Here is a 24,328-nt window from a genome sequence, read left to right as displayed (position 1 = left end):
AGGAGATTTTTTTTTTAAAGCTGTGAATGAAATAAGGTGTTACAGTATTTCAGAGAAGTAAAGTACTGCTGAGATACAGCTCATTCCTGAGCTCATAGGAGTCACTAAATGCATGTTCACTTAATACGTTTATGTAGAGAATGAGAGCCTAGGGAGGAAAGCTGTTTGAAGAATAGTTTTCTTTCCATGAGGACTGTGGAAGGGTGATTTGATAGTCTTGTAGGCAGATATCATTGAACTAGTAAAAGGAAACCTCAGAATAAATAACCTAGAAAAGAAAATCATTTATAATTTTCTTTTCTTTTCCAATTGCAAATAGACTTTTTGTATTTTCTTTAAGAATTCTGAAGAACGGTAGGATTCTTAGTCTGTCAAACTGTGCATTGTATTGTAATTATGAGTATCTATGCATTTTATGTAATTAAACTTGAGGGGGTTTCTACAGAATAGAAAATTTGCCGAGTAAAACTATACAAAATTTCTTTTATAGCCTTAAAATACTTTTATTAGAATAAGTAAATATTTTGAAGCTCTGCAATTTTATTACCTAAATTGATAAAAGCACAGAAGCTTCATAAGTAGTCCATCCATATTATATTGGTGTATTAGGGAAAAATCTCATTTTACAAACAATGGAAATATATCTTGTAGAGGGAGAGATTTTAAGTTGTTTAAGATTCATGTTTTTGTTACAGTCTGATCTCCGCATGGTGTCTTAGTAGAATGGCAAAAGATCGGTTTGTTTTGAAACTGTTAAAATAAGGTCATGTTTTAACTATTTGGACTGGTATTTTAAATTAGATGCTAAGTTTTGTACTTTCCCTGGGATTTAGTGATTATAGTATGGTGTAATTTTGAGACATTCTTAACTTATACGGTAATAGCAATATTAGACTGATAAGCAACATTTATTACATGAATACCATTTTAACTTCAAATAACCAGTCTCATTAGTTACGCTAAAGTTTTTCCTTCCTTTTTTTATTGAGATATGACATAGAGTAAAGTGCATGAGTCTTCAGGTTCACAGTTTACAAATTATGTGTATATACCTAGTCATCCACCATCCAGATCAAGATATAGAATGTTTATAAAACTATATAAGGCTTCCTTTTGTGCCCTACCTCCGTAACTCCCCCTCCCCTAAAGGTAGCCATGCTTCTGAAGTTTGTAACCATAGATTTATTTTGCCTGTTTGTGAACTTCATATAAATGGGATAATTTAGTATGTATCTTTTTGTATCTGGCTTTTTTCACTTAACTTTATGTCTATGAGATTCATGTTGTGTGTATCAGCAATTTGTCCTTTTTTAATATTGGAATAATGGAATATATTGTATTCCGTTTATTTTATTATTGATGGATATTTTGATTGTTTTCATTTTTTGGCTATTATTTTATGAATGAAGCTGCAATGAATGTTCTTGTACATATCTTTTCATGGGCATAAACCATTTTGGTTGAGGTTTGGTAGCATCCCATTGTGATTTTGATTTGCATTTCTCTGATGACTAATGATGTTGTGTTAGTTAACTATTACTGCTTAAGAAACAACCTGATAATGACCAGTGGTGTACAGCGGTAAGTATTTATTTCTCCGTCATGATTTTGTGGGTCAGCTGGGACAGCTCTGCTCTGTGTATCTCATCTTCCTACCGGGACTGGTAGGCTAGATGAGGCATGTTCTCATGGTGGTGGCACAAGTACAAGAAGGCATAGCTAGCTGGCCAAACATATTTCAAGACCTTGTTTGTGTCATGTCTGCTGACCTCCTATTCTTCAAACTAAGTCATGTGGCTTAGCCCAAATTTAAGGGATGGGGAGATACACTTCTCCAATAGACATGAGGGTAGGTGGTGAATATTTTTGAACAATAATCTAATCTGTCACAGATGTTGAGTTGTTTTTCATGTCTTTATTGGCCATTTGGATATCCTCTTTTCTTAAGAGCCACTCTTCCATATATATTGTGAGATATACTTACTGTATCAGCGGCATTGATTACCTCCTTAGGAAAGGACTTTGAATTACTTGCTCACCTTTAAAGCCAGACATTGTCAAATTATTGTTGAAAATAGCTCTTACAGGAAGTCAAGTAAAGTGGGATATATACTGAAAATAGATGAGAAAGTTAGTGGAAAAAAAGCTATGGAGAAGTTTAATAAAATGACTGTCTTAAGCAATAAAAATGATTGCTTAAATACATGAATTAATGTGTATGTGAATTTGTTTATTCCTTTACCAAGTGTCTTTTTGAGCTGTGGATACCTGTGATGAAAAAGATGAAGTCTTTTATTGTTCAGTGGGCAAGTCAGACAATAAACAAAAAAACAAACAAATACTAATATAATTCCAGGTAGTGTATCAAGTTTCTGATTAAATATAAGTCGAGATAAGGAGAATAGAGTGGGGATAGAGGGTTATTTTAAAGAGGGTAGTAAAGAAGCCTGTTTGAGGAGTTGGCATTTGAGCAGAGACCTCAATGATAAGAAAGAAGGTCCAGGCAGAGGGAGCAGGAAGGAAGTGTAAAGGTCCTGAAGCAGGAATAAGCTTAACACAGAAAAAAGACCAGTGAGGCTCTAGTGGAGTAGAGTGAGGGAAAGATGAAGTTAAGTCACAGTGAGAGGTTTCAATTTTATTTGTTTTGTGGAGAGCCATTGAAAGTTTTGAATAGAAGAGTGGCATGATCTGATTTACCTTTAAAAAGGATGACTCTGCCTGTTGTGTGTAAAACAGACGGTAGTGGAACAATGATAGAAGCAAGATTTATCATACTCCTTCACTAACTCAGATGATAGAATGACAGTGGGCTTGAACTAAGTGCTAGAGATAGGAATGGTAAAAAAAATGGTTAGATTCACAATGTATTTTAAAGGCCGACCAATAGTACTTATTGATGGATTGAATATAAGAGAAATCTCCTTACAGGGGAGGGGTTGGAAAACTTTGTGGTAATGCATTAGTCAGGGAAGGCTAACTGCTGTAACTAGACACACCCTGAATATCAGTGGCTCTACACGATAAAAGTTTGTTTCTTATTTATATCACAGTAAAATGTAGGTACATGGGGATGGAGTGTTGGTGGGTGCTCTTCTCTATGTGGTCTTTTGGGACCCAGGGTCCTTCCATCTAGCGGCTCTATATCCCTTTGGATCTTAGAGCTTTCCCCTGGATCCTCTCCATTCTTGCAGCAGACAAGGAAAGGCTCACCCTTTTTTTAGGGGCCCTTATTTGGCTCAGCCTGAAGGAGATGTGTATCATCCTTGCCCACATACCATTGGCTTAGGACGTGGTCAGATGACCACATGTAACTAACTGTAAGAAAGGTTGGGAAATATAGTCTAGTTGTATGCCTGGGAAGAGGAGGCAATGGTTTGAAAAAAGAGTATCTGGGGACTTTTGGGGAAAAAAAATCATTACAAAACACATAGTTTGCAAAATTTAAAAATACGAATATTTATAAATCTAAGTAAGTTACATATATGTTTATAAATGTGGTTGTACATTAGTATGGTAATAACTATATTGATTTGTAGAACATTTTAATTGTAAGTACCAAAAAATGAAGAAACATGAATATTAGGTCTTGAACACCACTTTCCCAGAGTTATTTTTCTAAAATAAGTTTGAAATAGTAGCTCTCTCCCCATGAAATTTACAGCTGTACACAAATCAGTATTGTTTTCTCGAATGGATCCTGCCTTGACAGTAGAATGTTCTCTTTTTTTTTTTTTTGAGGAAGATTAGCCCTGAGCTAACAGCCGCCACCAGTCCTCCTCTTTTTGCTGAGGAAGATTGGCACTGAGCTAACATCTTTGCCCATCTTCCTCTATTTTATATGTGGGATGCCTGGCACCACATGGCTTGATGAGCTGTGCTGGGTCTGCACCTGGGATTCAAACTGGTGACCCTGGGCCGCCACAGCAGTGTGTGCAAACTTAACCGGTATGCCACCAGGCTGGCCCCAGACAGTAGAATGTTCTCTTTTTAATATGTACTGGTGAGGCCTTTGCTTTGAGTTATTTTATTCTTCAGTGAAGCTAGATTTTATTTTTTAGACATGCATTTGCCTGATTCTATTCTTCCACTCCTCTTGTTACTGAATGATAATTAATGATCCTGCTTACTAACATTCATCAGTAGATCCCTATGATAAAGCAAGTATAAAGAGAGAGGATACTTTTTTTTTCTTCTTGGAAAATAACCTTGAGAACTTGATAAAAAAGTAAAAACAACAATCTAGAATCTTTGAAAATTAAATTTTGTTAGCACACAGACACAAAACTGCATTAAAAATCTTTGGTCATTTCTTTTTATCTTTTTAACTGAACTTCCAATTTAAAGGAAACTCTGTATTCCCTGACTGTTTTCTGTCTTTGCCACAGTTTTCCTCTGTAATTAGTCCCTTCTAACTCAGTCCAGTGAATAACATCATAAGCTGGCCTATTCGGAACCACACCCTACTGACCACAGCAACTGTCTCACCACATTGTTTCCCTCTGTTAGCATATACTTTTGAAGTAACTACCTTGGGATAGGGAATAAAAAGTGTTAAATAATTTTCTTCATAAAAGATATAGCAATGTCTGATTGCTATATAAGTGCCAGTAATGTGCTTAATTCTTTATATGTGTAGTTTTATTCTCACAGTCAGTCATTTATCCTCACGTCATCATTGAGTAATCTCCTTTTTCCCTGCTGATTTGAAATGCTATCTTTATCATAAAGTGTTTTCATAGATTTTTTTGCTTTTTAAGCCTTAATTTTCTGATTTGAAAGGTAATTGTTATTCCCTGTCTCAGGAAAGTGCTGTTCAACTCGAATGAGGTAATGCATGTCGAACTTAGTTTTTGATGAAAACTATAAAGGAAAATTTTGAAGATGTCCCCAAAGCCTATTTTTTTGGTACATTTTTAATATATGTGTACCTTTACATACAATTACATATTGTATGTTTTTTTATTTGACATTATATTGTACATTCCTTTCCATATTTGTGCATGGCTGACATTGTAAATATCTTTCACTATCCAAATCTGTTTAATTCTTCAGTTTGGATAGTGAAACTTGGATGTCAGGGGGTACTGCCTTGGAATCTATTTGGTTACCCAAGTTTGGGTAGCAAATAGCATGATAGTGAAGGAACAATCTAAAAGTTTATTCAAATATATCTGGTTCCTAAATTTAGATTGTGAGGTTTTTCGATGTCAGGAATTTGGATAACAAGGGGTACCTATATTTTCAAAGGGAATTGCACTGAAATGCTACCTGTTGTAGTGGGCTCTTTTGATTGTAGAGAACAGAAAACCAACTCAGAGTGATGCAGGGAATAAAAGAGGATTGATGGGCACACTTAACAAGGAAGTTCAGTGATTGAGTTTATTTGAAGCACAGCTGGATTCAGTGGCCCAAACAATATTGATATGCTGTGTGTGTTAGTTCATTTTCTTTTACTGCAAAGAGGCTTATTCTGTGTATTCAGGGAAGATGGCTGCCCATAGCTCTAGGTTTACATTGTTCTAGATTAGCAACCATAGTAGGAAAAAAATGCTTCTTTCCTAATAGTTACAGCAGTGTTCCAGTGTAGAATGTCAGTGAGCAGGGGGAATGCAGTGTAGAATGTACTGTTCCTAGGGGGAATGGAATAAACTGATTGACTGGCCTGGGTCACAGCTAATACCAGCTTCCCCCGTGACTAGGGGATGAGGTCAGTCCATTCAAACTGTGTCAAATCACAGGAGAGGAGAAGTAATTCTTCAAAGGAAAACACAGCACTTTCATCAGAAGAAGGTGTAGATTACCTACCAAAGCAGATATTAGGGCAGACTAAACTGATAGCTGTCCATGTCCCAGTGCTACAGTGTGTCATCTGATACCTCATTTCTTCCATTACCTTTTCTTCAATTGATATACTACAAAATATTTCTTCTTTCAGCACCCAGTTTGGCTTTTACCAGGCATTGACTTACTGTAGGTAAAAGTGGGCTCCTACATCCTGTCTAGTGATGAAGATCAGCTGACATGCACTCTTGTCATGTCTTATGTAAAGCTGTTTCTCAGCCCATCAGCCCATCTTCTTTTTTTTTTTTTTTAATTCTTTCAAAAGAGAGATATAGTGTCTTTTTTTCTTTCTGGGAGAGGTACCCGTCCACTTTTGACCTAAGTCTCATTTAGTCTTGTTTACCAAAGAACTTTAGCTCACCACTTAGACCTTTCCTTTTTTACTTCTCTGCTTGCTTCTATTTATAACTGAAAGATGTGCTCCCAAGCCCTCTAGTTAATAAAAATTTCATTCACACTCCTTTTCTTTCTTGCAGATTTGATTAACTGCTTAGTCTGCTTACTTGCCAAACTATCACTTCCTCCTTAACTTCTTATAGTTCTTTCAGTTTCCTGCTTTTCAGGGTCACCAGTGGTATCCAGAGACCTTTGTTTCAGGCCTAAACCTACAATTGTAGTATGTAAGAGCTAAAAGGGTCCTAAGAGGTATTTAACCTAACTTTCTTTTTCTATTTTGCTTGATATTATTTTGATTATACCAACTTTATTTTTGTTAGAATTTACATGAGATATCTTCTATTTTTTTACTTTCAGATTTTGTACCCTTATACTGTAGGTATGTGTCTATTGAAGACAGCATGTAGTTGGATTTTAAAAATCTGGTCTGACGATCTTTGTTTTTTAACTGGAGCATTTACACTTAATACAGTTGCTGATTTATTTAGTTTGCTTTCCGTTTGTCCCATCTGTTCTCACCCCCACCCCCATTTCTTGCCTTCTTTTGAATTGACTGTTTTTTATCATTCTACTTTTTTACTATGCTAGTTGGGAAGTTATATTTTTTTCCTCTTTTTTAGTAATTAGCCTAGAATAGAGGTTGACCAACTTTTTCTTTTAAGGGCCACATATGTTTGTGGATCATATGGTTTCTGCCACAGGTGCTCAGTTCTGCCACTGTAGTGCAGAAGCATCCATGGATAATAGATAATGGCATGAATTATAGGTAGAGGACTAGGTAAAATCATTCAGATAAAAAAGCGCTGGGTTGAGACCAGAAACTGGGGGAATATTTTTATTTTTAAGTTGAGGTAGTGGAAAAAGAGCTGTAAGAGTGAATAAAAAAAAAGATCGAGCCTATCAGGAAGATTATAAGAAAAATAATTCTTTTGTGAGGGCAGTTTCAAGATTGAGAAGATGGCCACCTTAATCAAATGCTGTAGTATGGGATGTTAAGATGAAGATTGAGAGAAGAGGGCTTTGGATTTGGCAACTTTATGCTAACTGGTGACATTTTCCGAGCACATTGGCAGTAGCTCACTATGTGGGACGAGTGGTGAGGGAGTGGAGAGTGGAAATACAGACCACTGATTCCCAAATACTATTCTGTAGACCAGCAACAAGAGAATTGCCTATGTTTCCCAACCTCAGAACCATTATTGGGCCTAGAAATGTATATTTTTAAAAACGTTTTCCAGAAGATTGTGATAAATGCTCATGGCTTGCTGTCAAGATGGATTTGTGAGTGCTATTTTGAGGCAATCCATTTTTTCCAAACATAAAGCAATGATTGATAAAGTAAGGAAAATAGAAAACCAAACTGACATAAATGGGGCTCAAAAAAGATAAACATTTACGTATCTCAGGTAATAGAACACAAAGCAATGAGTGGGGCTATGGCTGCAAACCTGCATGTAAAGCAGCTGAGGTTTTGGCTTCTTTGAGCTAATGAGGAGGTGTCATTGGAATTGGGCTCCTTGTTGGAAACCACGGGTCAGGATAGGTAGGGTTTCCTCTGTTGAAAAACATATTTCTGAGATTAGTTCTAGGGCTGCCGTATTGTACATCTTTAGAGATCAGACTGTAGTTAGGCAATGTGTCTCTTGCAGTAGTGCAGGGCAGAGCCTGCTTGACTGTAAGGAGTAGTTTTGCTGCTGACTGCTGCCGTAGGCCACAGTATATGAAACCTATACCTAAGGATTCAGGAGGACACAAACATGGCTTTACAACTAGGAACCTGCCAGCTCAGAGCATATCTTCACTGTTACTGCATGACAGATCTCCTGATTTGAATGGATCAACTGTAAGAAAAATATTTATAAGATAATTGGGGAAATTGGACACTGACCAGTAATACTAAAAATTCTTAGTTTTTCAAGATGCAATTAATGGTATTTCAATTGTTTTACAAAAAAGTAGGAAATAGTAGGTTCTTGATAAATGTATGAAAAACAAAAAAAATATCTTCCATCAAAAAGTGCACCTGGGTGCCAGCCCAGTGGCATAGTGGTTAAGTTCATGTTCTCCGCTTCTGCAGCCAGGGGTTTATGAGGTCGGATCCCAGGATTGGACCGACACACTGCTTGTCAAGCCATGCTGTGGTGGCATCCTACATATAAAATAGAGGAAGATTGGCACAGATGTTAGCTCAGGACAGTCTTCCTCAAGCAAAAAGAGGAAGACTGGCAACGGGTGTTAGCTCAGGGCCAATCTTCCTCACCAAAAAAAAAAAAAAAAGTGCACCTGTAAATGTAAATTCTGAAACAAATTAGGCCATCTAATTCTGAGAAAGATATGAAAGCAATCAGAAGAGCAGTTCACTCTGGATGACATCATAATGTTAGTCTGAAAAATATCAAATTATATATTTAGGATTTTCAAGGAGATAAGTGAAGGAGTAGTATCCCTTAAATTAAAACAATTATGAAATTTAAATCAGTAGAAAAAAGAACTGGTGGATATGAAAATGACAAACCTTAGAAGTGAAAAATAGTGTAATTTAAAAACAACAACAACGTGGTATTCACAAATGGGGAGTCAATAGCATGTCAGATTTTTCCAGTATTAATCTTTCAAATCAATGCAGTGTCTATCAAAATGCCGAAAGTTTTTTTCATGAGAATTGACGTGCTGATCATAAGATTCTCATAGTAGAGTAAATGGCTAGAGTAACATTAAAGAAACAAATTGAGATTCAAAAATTACAGAGCTATAATAATTAAGACAGGCTCAGGGATAGACAGACAGACTAGTGGAACAGAATACAGAGCCCAGAACAGATTGATATTTATATGGAATTTGCCACATGATGAATATAGCATTATAAATCAGTTGGGAAAGAGTAGGTTCTTCATTGTGGTGCTGGTTCAATTACTGATCTGAATTGATGTGAAAATAGTTGAGAGCCATGTCTCACAGCATACATGAAAATAAATTTTATATTTATTAAAAAGATGTAAATGAGAAAAGCAAAACTTAGGCCTTTTAGAAGAAAATATAGGATAATAACTTTATGTCCTCAAGATAAGGAAGGATTTTTAAAAACTATACCAGGAGATAATACTTACAGAGCCATTAGAACCAGATTGCCTGCTTCAAATCAAAACTTTCTCACATTCTAGTTATGACTTTGGGCAAGTTACATAATCTTTTTGTGTTTTCTCATTTGTAAAATGAGGAGGAGGATGATAAAAACAGCCTGCAAGAAGGAATTGTGAGGATTAAATTAAATAATCCATGTGAAATGCTTAGAAAAATGACAGTACAAATAAACACACAATAAGAGTTAACTCCACTTGTTGTTAATGTTGTTTATTAAAAAAGAAATAATTTATAACCTTTAAAGGATTGATAAATTTGACTACTAGAAATAAAATCTTCGAAAGCTGACCCCGTGGCTGAGTGGTTAAGTTCGAGTGCTCCACTTTGGCGGCCCAGGGTTTCGCCAGTTCGGATCCTGGGCGTGGACATGGCATCGCTCATCAAGCCATGCTGTGGTGGCATCCCACATGCCACAACTAGAAGGACCCACAACTGAAAATATATAACTGTGTACTGGGGGCACTTTGGGGAGAAAAAAAATCTAAAAGAAAAAAAAAACCCTCAAAAAAAAAGAGAAAAACTTCTTTATAACAAAGGGCAGTGTAAACAAAATAGAAAGATAAGCCGCTGATTGGTAGGTGATGTTTGTCACACATTCAACTGAAAATTGATGAATATCCAGGATATATGAAAAACTCATTCAAACCAATTAGGAAAAGACAACTCAAAAAGGGAAAATGAATAAGCAACTTAGCCCAAATGGCAAATAAGAGTTGCTTATCCTCACTAGTAATCAGGTAAATGCAAATTAAAGTAATAAGACAGCTTTTTACACTTATAGAGGCAGAAAATCAAGTCTGACAGTACTAACTTTTGGTAAGGAGGCAGAGAAATGTGAGCTCTTGTTATACTGACTGAAATAATCAGTTGGTACACCTATTTTGGAGGACATTTTGTTAATGTCTAGTAAATTTTTTTTTTTTTTTGCTTTTTCTCCCCAAATCCTCCCAGTACATAGTTGTATATTTTTTAGTTGTGGGTTCTTCTAGTTGTGGCACGTGGGACTGACTCAGTGTGGCCTGACGAGCGGTACCCTGCCTGTGCCCAGGATCTGAACCAGTGAAACCCTGGGTCGCTGAATTGGAGTGCGTGAACTTAACTACTTGGCCACAGGGCCGGCTCGGCCCCATCTAGTAAATTTGAAGAGGCTTAAAGCCCAGCAATTCCCCTCCTAGGTGTAAAGCTCAGAGAAATTCTAGCAAAGGCACCTGAAGAGACATGTATTAGAATTACGGCATTGTTTTAATAGTGTTCTATTGGAAACATTCTAGGTGTTCAGTAAAAGGACAGTAGATTGATAAATTGTGGTGTAATCATACAAAGGGATTTAAAAAATAAATCCTGTATTTTTTAGAGCATTTTTAGGTTCACAGCAAAATTGAGTGGAAGGTACAGAGACTTGCCATATACTCCCTGCCGGCCCCCACCACATGCATAGCCACCCCTGTTATCAACATCCCCCACCAGAGGGTGCATTTGTTTCGATTAATGAATCTACATACAATGGCATATTATTTGGCAGTTAATGAACTTTACATACATCACCATTTACACATAGAAAAGACAATATTAAGTTAAAGTGAGATGCAGACTATTAAATATAGTATGATACCATTTTTTTTAAAGCTTACAAAACTGAAACTGTACTATATATAGTTTAGGGAGACCCACATATATAATAAAAATATAAAAACATGTATGGGAATAATACCAGCCTCAGGATAGTGATTACCTCTGCAGAGCAATGGAAGAAGCTTTAACTATATCTCTGATATTTTTTATTTGATTTTAAAATGATCTGGGGGAATTATAGCAGTTTTCAAACTTGTTGAATTTGGATGATAGATATATGGCTGCTTTTTATATGTTCTGTAATATTCTCTGTGTTTAAAACGTCGTCTAGGAAAAAGATGAAAAACAAAGTTTCTTCATTAGAGGACTTTGACAAATATGTAATAGTATGAGAGAGAAGTAAATGAAGGTATTTTTCTTTTTTTTTTTAATAACCGCATCTTTATATGTTAAAGGATGAAATAAGTAAAAAGGGAAAGATTGCTAACTCATGACGGTGGTTTTTCGATGGGGCAGGTTACTGATGGAGATGATAAGAAATGGGTTTTATTAGCCCTGGAAAGGATGTGGGACATATTTTCTCTCTTGACAGGAATGGAAGAACAGAGATGAGATGAAAATAGGAATACGTTTTGAGTTGGAGAAGTCATTTAAAGGAAGTTACTATTTTCTCAGTGAGGTATAAAAGTTGAAATCATTCTTCTAGAGGTGTGGTATGTGAGGTTGGAGAAGATTGGAAGAATATGCAGAATACTGTAAGGAATGAAATAAGGTTAGATAAAAAGGTGGGATTGAAGGACAAGGGAAGGTTGAATAAAATTTATAATGGTGCCTAGTTTATGATTTTGTCAGCTTTGTTCAGCAAGCCGGGGGCAGGATCTTTTTGTTGCCTCCCTTACCTCTTCACCTTGGGGAAAGTGGAGAGTGAGAGCCAGAAGTCCTTGAAAATATGTCTGTTCTTTGGCAGGTTTCTCTCATTGTTATCTTAGTTATAACTTCAACTAGTTTAATTTCTGTTTATCTGATCTCATCTTCTTACTGTTTTTAATTTCACAAAATTTTTACTCCATTGGTGGCATTCTTTCTTGATTTTTTTAAGTATGAGAGCTTTTGGGTCCAGGGTGATTAGATTTGTGTGTTTATTCTGTCCATCTTAATCCAGTCTTCACTGAGGCTCTTTAAATATAAAAAAAGAACTTGATTATGATCCCAAGTACTTTTAGAAACATTTGAGATAGTAGGGGGCAAAATAAATTCTTTGTACTCTTTGGATTTTGAATTGTTAATAAAACATTGAAAAAATTTTTTGGTAAGTTGCTATTTTAGAAGGTTTTCAGATCTGCACAATAAAATGTAATGCTACGTGGTCTCAATGAGACTGTTTTCAAGACTGTTCCTATACTGAGAGAAGAGTTAGGATTTTGTGTTCTAAAAGATGTAATCAACATGATTGTTAATCCTGCCTTTCTTGAGCATCGGAAAGCAATGATTGTCTAATATGACTTCTAAATGTTTCGCATCTTTTATATTACAGTTCTTTTGCCACGAAAATGGTTTGCACAGTCTTGAACACGTACTATCCATTCTGATGGGACAGGATCCAATATGAATATAAATGATGGAGGAAGACGACGCTTTGAGGATAATGAACATACATTACGTATATATCCTGGGACAATTTCAGAAGGGACAATCTACTGTCCAATTCCTGCCAGAAAAAACTCCACAGCTGCTGAGGTGATTGAATCTCTCATAAACAGGCTTAATCTTGACAAAACAAAATGTTACGTACTAGCAGAAGTAAAGGAATTTGGTGGAGAAGAATGGATACTCAATCCAACAGACTGTCCAGTTCAGCGAATGATGTTGTGGCCCCGAATGGCTCTGGAAAATCGCCTGAGTGGAGAGGACTACCGCTTTCTTCTGAGAGAAAAAAACCTTGATGGATCAATCCATTATGGTAGTCTTCAGTCATGGCTCCGGGTAACAGAAGAACGTCGCAGGATGATGGAACGGGGTTTTCTTCCACAGCCTCAACAGAAAGACTTTGATGATTTATGTAGTTTACCTGATTTGAATGAGAAAACTCTCTTAGAAAATCTACGATATCGCTTTAAGCATGAAAAAATTTATACGTATGTTGGCAGTATTCTAATAGTTATTAACCCATTCAAGTTTCTTCCTATTTATAACCCCAAATATGTCAAAATGTATGATAACCACCAACTGGGAAAACTTGAGCCGCACATTTATGCTGTGGCTGATGTAGCTTATCATGCTATGCTTCAGCGCAAAAAGAATCAGTGTATTGTGATTTCTGGAGAGAGTGGTTCCGGGAAGACTCAAAGCACAAACTTTCTTATTCATCACCTTACTGCTCTCAGTCAGAAAGGATTTGCCAGTGGTGTAGAACAGATTATTCTTGGAGCTGGACCAGTACTTGAGGTAAGTGTGTAGAAATAGTTTTCTTACTCTTAAACATATCTTAAAAAATTAAAATTTGGTAGATGTGAGAAAATGAAACTAAACAAGAGGTATAGGCATCATTTTTAGTTATCAAGGAAAACCGGAAGATGGGAAAGCAGAAAAGGCAATGTGGAAGATTGAGTGTGACAGTGGCAATATTTTTTTCAAAGGATGTCTTTGGGTCATAGTGATGCAAAAGAAAGATCATTGGAGTCATATGTATACCCTTGTAAAGGGGGATATACCAGGGGCAAGACTCCCAGTAACCGGGTTGTGGAAGTAGGTGGTTGGGGAAAATATTCTTGTCAGTATATTTCTGTCTTTGCAAACTTAACATCTGTGTCTAGCGTAGAAATTCCAAGGGTTCACTTTTGAAAATGTGTAAAATATGGGAAAAATTTTTAGTTTTGTAATGTTTTAGAAGTAGTACTATCAAGAGTAGCAAGGAAAGAGAATGTATTATTTTTGTTTTAGAGCTGAAAGAAAAAGGTAATATTTCTTAGTATTTTGTTTAAGAGAGATTTTTGTGAGGTATAATTGAGCTATAGTAAATTACACATATTTAAAGTGTATAATTTGATAAATTTTGACCTGTATATATACTCATTATAAACCACTACCGAAGTCGAGATACTGAACATATCTTTTATTCCAGAAGTTTCCTCATATCTCTTTGTAATCCCTCTCTCACACGCCTTCCAGCCCACTTATCTACAAGAAACCACTTAAGTGTTTTCTGTCACTATAGATTAGTTTTTTTCCCTACAATTTTGTATAAATGGAATCATATATACTCTTTTATGTTTGACTTCTCTCACTCAGTATAATTATTTTGAGATTCATCCATGTTGTGTGTGTCAATAATTCATTCCTTTTGCTAAGATAGTATCCATTGTATGGGTATACCACTCTTTGTCCATTCACCTGTTGATGGACATTTGGGTTGTTCCAGTTTGGGGCTGTTACACTTAAAGCTGTATGTAAGTCTTTGTGTGGATGTACACTTTCTTTTTTCTTGGGTAAATACCTAGCAGTGGAATTTTTTCCTAGGTGAAAAGTGTATGTTTAACTTTTTAAGAAACTCCCAAACTTTCCAAAGTGATTGTACATGCCATTTTATATTTCCACCAAGCAGTGTATAACAGTTCCATTTACTCCATATCCTTGCTAACCCTCAGTATAGTCACTCTTTTTAATTTTAGCCTTTCTAATAAGTATATGGTGATATCTCATTGTGGTTTTAATTCTATAGTGACTAATGACGTGAACACCTTTTCACGTGTTTATTTGTCGTCATTATATCTGCTTTGGCTAAGTGTCTGTCAGAATCTATTGCTAAACTTGTTACTGGGTTTTCTTATTGTTGCATTTTGAGAGTTCTTTGTGTATGCTGGGTGCAAATCCTTTATCACATACATATTTTGCACACATTTTCTCCCAGATTTAACCCTCTCTTAGTAATACCTTTTGAAGAGCAGAATTAAAAAATTTTCTTGAGATATAATTGATGTATAACATTGTATTAGTTTAAGGCATACAACATAATGGTTTAATATATATTTATATTGTGAAATGATTACCACAATAAGTTTATTCAACATCCATCACTTGATAGAATTACAAATTTTTTTTCTTGAGATGAGAACTTTTAAGATTTACTGTCTCAGTAACTTTCAAATATATAATACAGTACTTTTTTTTTTTTTAAAGATTGGCACCTGAGCTGACATCTCTTGCCAGTCTTCTTTTTTTCTTCTTCTCCCCAAAGCCCCTAGTACATAGTTGTTTATTCTAGTTGTAGGTCCTTCTGGTTGTGCTATGTGGGACGCCGCCTCAGCATGGCTTACTGGGTGATGCCATGTGTGCACCCAGGATCCAAACTGGCAAAACCCTGGGCCTCCGAAGCAGAGCATGTGAACTTAACCACTTGGCCACGGAGCCGGCCCCCTATAATACAGTACTGTAGTCATCATACTGCACGTTACATCCCCAGAACTTATTTATCTTATTAACTGAAAGTTTATACCTTTTGATCACCTTCACCTGTTCCCCCCTCCTGCAACCACCAATCTTCTCTCTGTTTCTGTGAGTTCAATTTTTTTAGATTCCACATATAAGTGAGATTGTATAGTATTTATCTTTCTCTGTCTGACTTATCTCACTTAGCATAATGCCCTCAAGGTCTATCCATGTTGTCTCAAATGGCAAGATTTCCATCTTTTTTTATGACTGAATAATATTCCATTTTAGATACATACCACATCGTTTTCATTTCTTCATCTGTCAACGCACACTTAGGTCTCCATATCTTAGCTATTATGAATAATGCTGCAGTGAACGTGGGAGGTGCAGAAATCTCTTTGAGATAGTGATTTCATTTCCTTCAGATAGATATTCAGAGTGGAACTGCTGGATTGTATGATCTATTTTTTAATTTTTTGAGGAACCTCCATTCTGTTTTTCATAGTGGCTGTGCCGATTTACCTTCCCACCAACAGTGCACAAGCGTTCCCTTTTTTTTACATCCTTGCTAACAATTTTTTTTTTGTCTTTTGGATGAAAGCCCTTCTAGCAGGTGCGAGGTTGTATCTCACTGTGGTTTTAATTTGCATTTCCCTGATGATTAGTGATGTTGAGTACCTTTCCGTGCACCTCTTGGCCATCTGTAGGTCTTTTATGGAAAAATGTCTATTCAGTTCCTCTGCCCATTTTGTAATCAGGTTGTTTGTTTTTTTGCTATTGACTTGTATGAATTCTTTATATATTTTGGATGTTAACCCCTTATGAGTTATATGATTTGTAAATATTTTTTCTCATTTGTTAGGTTGCCTTTTCATTTTATTGATGATTCCTTTGCTGTGCAGAAGCTTTTTAGGTTGATGTAGTGCCACTTGTTTATTTTGCTTTTGTTGCCATTGCTTTTGGTGTCAAATCTGAAAAATCCAAGACTGATATCGTACCCCCTGAATTTTCTTCTAGGAGTTTATGGTTTCAGATCTTACCTTCAAGACTTTAATCCATTTGAGTTGATTTTTTGTGTGTGTGGTGTAAGATAGAAGTCCAGTTTCCATCTTTTGCATGTGACTGCCCAGTTTTCCCAGCACCATTTATTGAAAAGACTATCCTTTCCCCATTGTGTATTCTTGGCTCCTTTGTCGTCAAATAATTGACCATATATGCATGGGTTTATTTCTGGGTGCTCCATTTTTTTTCATTGATTATATGTCTGTTTTCATGCCAATACCATACTGTTTTGATTACTGTTGATTTTTATTATAGTTTGAAATCAGAAGTGTGATGCCTCCAGCTTTGTTCATCTTTCTCAAGATTGCTTTGGCTATTTGGGGTCTTTTGTGGCTCCATACAAATTTTAGGATTGTTTTTTCTGTTTCTGTGAAAAATGCCATTTTGATAGGAATTGCATTAAATCTGTAGATTCCTTTGGGTAGTATGCAGATTTTAACAATATTAATTCTTGCAATCCTTGAGGACAGAATATCTTTCCATATATTTGTCTTGTTCAGTTTCTTTCATTAATGTCTTATAGTTTTCACTGTATATCTTTCATCTTTTACTTCTTGGTGAAATTTCTCCCAGATTTAACCCTCTGTTAAAAGTACCTTTTGAAGGGCAGAATTTAATTTTTTTTTCTTTTTTTGTGAGGAAGATTTTTCTTCTTTTTGCTTGAGGAAGATTGCCGCTGAGCTTTACCAGTCTTTACATCTTTACCAGTCTTTCTCTGTTTTGTATGTGAGATGCCACCACAGCATGGCTTGATGAGCGATGTGTATGTCCACGCCTGGGATCTGAAGCTGTGAACTCTGGGCCTCTGAAGCCAAGCACATGAACTTAACTACTATGCCACTGGGCCTGCCCCAGAATTTTAAATTTTGATGAAGTTCATTTTAGCCATTTTTTTCTTTTATGAATTGTGCTTTTGGTGTCATATTTAAGAAAATTTGCCTAACCCATCGTTGCAAAGATTTTCTCCTATGTTTTTTTCCATTGCTTTTATTATTTCAGATTTTGCATTTAGGTCTGTGATACATTTTGAGTTCGTTTTTGTGTATGGTGGGAGGTATAGATCAAATGTTTACCTATAAATATCCACTTTTTACAGCACCTTTTGTTGAAAGACTGTATTGTCTTTACCTTGTTGCCTTGATGTCTTTGTTAAAAAATCATCAAAAAATTATTTGTCCATATATATGTGGGCTCATTTCTGGATTCTGTCTTCTGTTTAATTGATCTGTTTGTCTGTCTTTATGGCAATGCCACATTAGTTTCATTGTGTAGCTTTATAATCTTGAAATTAGGTAGTATTGACCCTCCAGTTTTGTTCTTCTTTTGCAGAGTTGTTTGGGTCTTCTAAGTTCTTGGCATCTCCGTATGAATTTTAGAACTAGATTGTCAGTTTTCTTATAAAAGCTTTTTGGGACTTTGATTGGGACAGTGTTGAATCTGTAGTTCAATTTGGGGAGAATTGACGTGGTAACAATATTAAGTCATCTGACCCATAACCAAATTTATTTCTTCATTTATTAAGATCTTTAATTTCTCTCAGCAGTATTTTGTTGTTTTTAATGTACACATCTTTCACATCTTTGGTAAGATGTATCTCAGTATTTTTTTGATTCCTTTATAAGTGGTGTTTAAAAATTTTCGTTTGTTCCTAGAGTATAAAAACAGTTGATATTGGTATATTGATTTTGTATTTTACAACCTGGCTAGATGCAAATATTAGTTCTGATAGTTTTTTTTTGTGGTTTCCATTGGCTTTTCCATATAGGAAATTATGTTTGTGAATAAAAAGACAGTTTTATTTCCTTCTTTCCAATATGGAATTCTTTTTTTCCTTGCAGGTTTCACTGGCTACTCCAGTATAATGTTGAATAGAAGTGGTGAAAGCAACATCCTTGTACTGGGGGAAAGCATTCAGTCTTTAAACATTAAGTATGATGGTAGCTGTTGGTTTTGCGTAGATACTCTTTATTAGATAGAGGCCATATCCTTTTATTCCTATCTTGTTTAGAGTTTTTGTGAGAAATGGATGTTGGATTTTGTCAAATGCTTTTTCTGTGTCTTTTGAGATGGTCATATGGTTTAAAAAATATAGTTTGTTAATATGGTGAATTATATTGATGGATTTTGGAATAATGGTAAACCAGCCCAGCATTCCTGGGATGAACACTGCTTGGGTCATGATGTATTATCCTTTAATGTATTGCTGGGTTTGGTTTGCTAAATTTGTTTTTAGAATTTTTGCATCTGTGGTCATGAGAAATATTGTTTTCTTTAATATCTTTTTGTTGTTGTTGTATCAGGATAATTATGGCCTCTTGAGAGTGAGTTGGGAAGTCTTCTGTTATATTTTTGGAAGAGTTGTGTAGAACGGGTAGTTTTTTTCTACTATCAATATTAGAATTTATTAATGAAGCAATCTGGGCCTGGTGTTTTCTTTGCAGGAAGATTTTAAACAAAGTTTCAATTTTTAGAGTAGATACAGTTATTCATGTTACCTATTTCTTCTTGAGTAAGTTATGGTACTTTTAGTGTCTTTCTAGGAAGTTGCTTAATCTAAGTTCTAAAATTTATTGGAATAGTGTTTTATGCAATATTCCCTTATTATACAAGCACCAGCTTTTGGTTTCATGGATTTTGTTGTTGTTATTTTGGTCTTTCATATTTCATTAATTTCAGCTTTGATCTTTATTATTTTTTGGCTTATATTACATTTAATTTGTTCTTTTTTTTAATTTTGTTTTAATTTTTTTTTAAGATTTTTTTCTCCTAATATATTTTTTTATTGAGTTATTGATAGGTTACAATCTTGTGAAATTTCAATTGTACATTAATGTTTGTCAGTCATGTTGTAAGTGCACCACTTCACCCTTTGTGCCCAACCCCCACCCCACCTTTCCCCTGGTATCCACTAAACTGTTCTTGGTCCATAGTTTTAAATTCCTCATATGAGTGGAGTCATACACAGATTATCTTTCTCTCGCTGGCTTATTTCACTTAACATAATTCTCTCAAGGTCCATCCATGTTATTGCAAATGGAATGATTTTGTTCTGTTTTGCAGCTGAGTAGTATTCCATTGTATATATGTACCACATCTTCTTTATCCGTTCGTCTGTTGATGGGCACTTAGGTTGCTTCCACGTCTTGGCTATTGTAAACAGTGCTGCAATAAACATTGGGGTGCACAGGACTTTTGGGATTGCTGACTTCAGGCTCTTTGGATAAATACCCAGTAGTGGGATGGCTGGATCGTATGGTAGTTCTATTTCTAGTTTTTTGAGGAATCTCCATACTGTTTTCCATAGTGGCTGCACCAGTTTGCATTCCCAGCATACAGCAGTGTATGAGGGTTCCTTTTTCTCCGCAACCTCTCCAACATTTGTTGCTATTAGTTTTAGATATTTTTGTCATTATAACGGGTGTAAGGTGATATCTTAGTGTAGTTTTGATTTGCATTTCCCTGATGATCAGCGATGATGAGCATCTTTTCATGTGCCTATTGGCCATCAGTATATCTTCTTTGGAGAAATGTCTGTTCATGTCTCCAGCCCATTTTTTGATTGGGTTGTTTGATGTTTTGTGATTGAGTTGCGAGAGTTCTTTATATATTAAGGATATTAAGCCTTTGTCAGATATATGACTTGCAAATATTTTTTCCCAGTTAGTGGGTTGTTTTTTTGTTTCAATCCTGTTTTCATTTGCCTTGAAAAAGGTCTTTAATCTGATGAAGTCCCATTTGTTTATTCTTTCTATTGTTTCCCTTCTCTGAGAAGGCATGGTGTCCGAAAAGATCCTTTTAATACTGATGTCAAAGAGTGTACTGCCTACGTTTTCTTCCAGAAGCCTTATGGTTTCAGGTCTCACCTTTAGGTCTTTAATCCATTTTGAGTTTATTTTGGTGAATGGTGAAAAAGAATGGTCAATTTTCATTCTTTTACATGTGGCTTTCCAGTTTTCCCAGCACCATTTGTTGAAAAGACTTTCTTTTCTCCATTGTATGCCCTCAGCTCCTTTGTCAAAGATAAGCTGTCCATAGATGTGTGGTTTTATTTCTGGACTTTCAATTCTGTTCCATTGATCTGTGCACCTGTTTTTGTACCAGTACCATGCTGTTTTGATTACTGTAGCTTTGTAGTATGTTTTGAAGTCAGGGATTGTGATGCCTCCCGTTTTGTTCTTCTTTCTCAGGATTGCTTTAGCAATTCGGGGTCTTTTGTTGCCCCATATAAATTTTAGGATTCTTTGTTCTAATTCTGTAAAGAATGTCATTGGGATTCTGATTGGGATGGCGTTGACACTGTAGATTGCTTTGGGTAGAATGGACATTTTAACTATGTTTATTCTTCCAACCATGTACATGGAATGTCTTTCCATCTCCTTATGTCGTCATCTAATTCTCTCAGAAAGGCCTTGTAATTTTCATTATATAGGTCCTTCACTTCCTTAGTTAAATTTACCCCAAGGTATTTTATTCTTTTTGTTGCAATTGTGAATGGTATTGTATTCTTGAGTTCTTTTTCTGTTGGTTCATTACTGGAGTATAGAAATGCTACTGATTTATGCAAATTGATTTTATACCCTGCAACTTTGCTGTAGTTGTTGATTACTTCTAACAGTTTTCCAATGGATTCTTTGGGGTTTTCTATATATAAGATCATGTCGTCTGCAAACAGTGAGAGTTTCACTTCTTCCCTCCCTATTTGGATTCCTTTTATTCCTTTTTCTTACCTGATTGCTGTGGCCAGGACCTCCAGCACTATGTTAAATAAGAGTGGTGATAGAGGGCATCCTTGTTTTGTTCCTGTTTTCAGGGGGATGGGGTTCAGTTTTTGCCCATTGAGTATGATGTTGGCTATGGGTTTGTCGTATATGGCCTTTATTATGTTGAGGTAGTTTCCTTCTATGCCCATTTTGTTCAGAGTTTTCATCATAAATGGCTGTTGGATCTTGTCAAATGCCTTCTATTGATGATCATGTGGTTTTTATTCCTCAGTTTGTTGATGTGGTGTATCACGTTGATTGATTTGCGGATGTTGAACCATCCCTGTGTCCCTGGTATGAATCCCACCTGATCCTGATGTATGATTCTTTTGATGAATTGCTGAATTCTGGTTGCCAAAATTTTGTTTAGAATTTTTGCATCTATGTTGATCAGTGATATTGGCCTGTAGTTCTCTTTTTTCGTGGTGTCCTTGTCAGGTTTTGGTATCAGCGTGATGTTGGCCTCATAGAATGTGTTAGGAAGTGTTCCATCTTCACTAATTTTTTGGAATAGCTTGAAAAGGATAGGTATTAAGTCCACTCTGAAAGTTTGGTAGAATTCCCGAGGAAAGCCATCTGGTCCTGGGGTTTTATTCTTTGGGATGTTTCTGATTGCTGTTTCAATCTCTTTCCTTGTGATTGGTCTGTTCAAATTGTCTGCCTCTTCTTGAGTGAGCTTTGGGAGATTGTAGGAGTCCAGGAATTTATCCATTTACTCTAGGTTATCCATTCTGTTGGCATATAGTTTTTTGTAGTATTCTCTTATAATCTGTTGTATTTCTCCAGAGTCTGTTGTTATTTCTCCTCGCTCATTTCTGAGTTTATTTGAGCTTTCTCCCTTTTTTTCTTTGTAAGTCTGGCTAGTGGTTTGTCAATTTTATTTATCTTCTCAAAAAACCAGCTCTTTGTCTCATTGATCCTTTCTACTGCCTTTTTCGTTTCAATAGTATTTATTTCTGCTCTGGTTTTTATTATTTCTCTCCTTCTGCTGACTTTGGGCTTCATTTGTTCTTTTTTCTCTAGTTCAGTTAGGTGTGCTTTAAGGTTGCTTATTTGGGATTTTTCTTGTTTGTTAAGAGGTGCCTGTATTATGATGAATTTTCCTCTTAATACAGCTTTTGCTGTATCCCATATGAGTTGGTATGGCATGCTATCAATTTCATTTGTTTCCAGGTATTTTTTTATTTCTTCTTTAATTTCTTCAATGATCCATTGCGTGTTCAGTAGTGTGTTGTTTAGTCTCCACATCTTTGTGCCTTTCTCAGCTTTTTTCTTGTAATTAATTTCTAGCCTTATAGCACTATGATCTGAGAAGATGCTTGTTATTATTTCAATTTTTTTAAATTTGTAGAGGCTTGCCTTGTTTCCCAACATATGGTCTATCCTAGAGAATGTTCCATGTGCACTTGAGAAGAGTGTGTATTCAGCTCCTTCAGGGTGGAGTGATCTATATATGTGTATTACGTCCAATTGTTTTAGTTTTTCATTCAGCTCCACTATTTCCTTGTTGATTTTCTATCTGGATGATCTGTCCATTGATGTGAGTGGGGTGTTGAGGTCCCCTACTATTATTGTGTTGTTTTTAACATCTTCCTTTAGGTCTGTTAATAGTTGCTTTATGAATCTTGGTGCTCCTGTGTTTGGTGCATAGATATTTATAAGCATTATTTCTTCTTGATGAAGTGTCCCTTTGATCATTATATACTGTCCCTCTGTGTCTCTCTTTACCTGTCTTATTTTGAAATCCACTTGGTCTGATATGAGAATTGCAACACCTGCCTTTTTTTCCTTGCTATTTGCTTGAAGTATTGTCCTCCACCCCTTCACCCTGAGTCTGTGTTTCTCCTTGGGGCTGAGGTGTGTTTCCTGGAGGCAACAAATTGTTGGATCTTGTTCTTTAATCCATTTTGCCACTCTGTGTCTTTTTATTGGAGAGTTCAATCCGTTCACGTTGAGAGTGATTATTGATGCATGTGGACTTAATGCTGTCAATCTGTCGCTCATTATCTTGTTTTCCTGTGTTTCTTTTCCTGTGTGCTTTAGACTACCCATTTAATACTGCAATTTCTTATGCTGGGTTTCTTAGATTTTTTCTTATCTATGATTTGTGACTCTGTTCTGTACTTTATTTTAGTGTCTACCTTGAAGTTTGTATTTAGAATCTCGTGTATAATATAGTCTATTCTCTGGTGGTCTCTTACTTACTCGACTAATACTGATTTAGACCCTTTGCTCTTCCCCTCCTAAATAATTATTTTCATTTTTTATTCCAACTCGTCTTATTAATTTGTAGTTAAAGTGCTAAGATTGTCCTTGTTTTGGTAGTTTCCTTATTTTTACCCTAATGCTATAGTTGAATATTTGCTATCCTGTTCTGGTTCTATCCATCGGTCTCCCTAGTCTGTGGATTGTGTCCCCTTTCTCCCTTTTTTCTTTTTTCAAGTATGAGAGCCTTCTTGAGGATTTCTTGTAATGGAGGGCTTTTAGTTACAAATTTCCTTAACTTTTGTTTGTCTGGAAAAGATTTAATTTCTCCCTCATATCTGAAGGAAATTCTTGCTGGATAGAGGATTCTTGGCTGAAGGTTTTTATCCTTTAAAGCTTTGAATATATCACTCCATTCTCTCCTAGCTTGTAGGGTTTCTGTAGAGAAATCCGCTGGCAGTCTGATAGGGGCTCCTTTATAGGTTATTCTCTTTTTTTTTTCTTACTTCCCTGAGTATTCTTTCCTTATCATTCCTATGTGCCAACTTTACTATTATGTGCCTTGCGGTGGGTCTTTTTACATTGACATATCTAGGAGATCTAAAACCCTCCTCTACACACATTTCTCCATTGATCCCTAGATTTGGGAAGTTCTCTTCAATAATTTCGTTAAGCACACTTTCTGCTCCATTTTCCTTTTCCATATTCTCGGGAATTCCTATGATCCTTATGTTCTTACTCCTCATTGAATCCATTATCTCTCGGAGATTTTCCTCATTTTTTTTAATTCTTAGTTCTCTTTCTTCCTCTGTCTGGCGCCATTCAGCCTGTCTGTCCTCGATTATGCTGATTTGCTCCTCTAGGTTGTCTACACGGGCATTCAGGGAATCCGTATTCTGTTTTATCTGGTCTATTGTGTTTTT

At 35.9% G+C, this 24,328-nt stretch overlaps 1 protein-coding gene across 8 annotated transcripts in view; it reads left to right on the top strand.

Moving 5' to 3' along the window:
- The window catches only part of LOC124233768 (unconventional myosin-IXa), a 289,503-nt gene that overhangs the window by 35,218 nt on the left and 229,957 nt on the right, over positions 1-24,328 (top strand). For all 8 annotated transcript variants that reach the window (XR_006887148.1, XM_046650967.1, XM_046651007.1 and 5 more), the window contains exon 2: positions 12,485-13,395. Coding sequence is in view for 7 of the 8 variants with exons in the window: in XM_046650967.1 (XP_046506923.1) it covers positions 12,556-13,395 (840 nt within the window). In the remaining variant the exon portion in view is untranslated. The remainder of the gene's footprint in view (positions 1-12,484; positions 13,396-24,328) is intronic.

The sequence above is a fragment of the Equus quagga genome, chromosome 2 (genome assembly GCF_021613505.1).
Source record: "Equus quagga isolate Etosha38 chromosome 2, UCLA_HA_Equagga_1.0, whole genome shotgun sequence".
NCBI lineage: Eukaryota > Metazoa > Chordata > Mammalia > Perissodactyla > Equidae > Equus > Equus quagga.
Note: the sequence above shows the minus strand (reverse complement) of the source record. Positions and strands in the feature narration are given on the sequence as shown.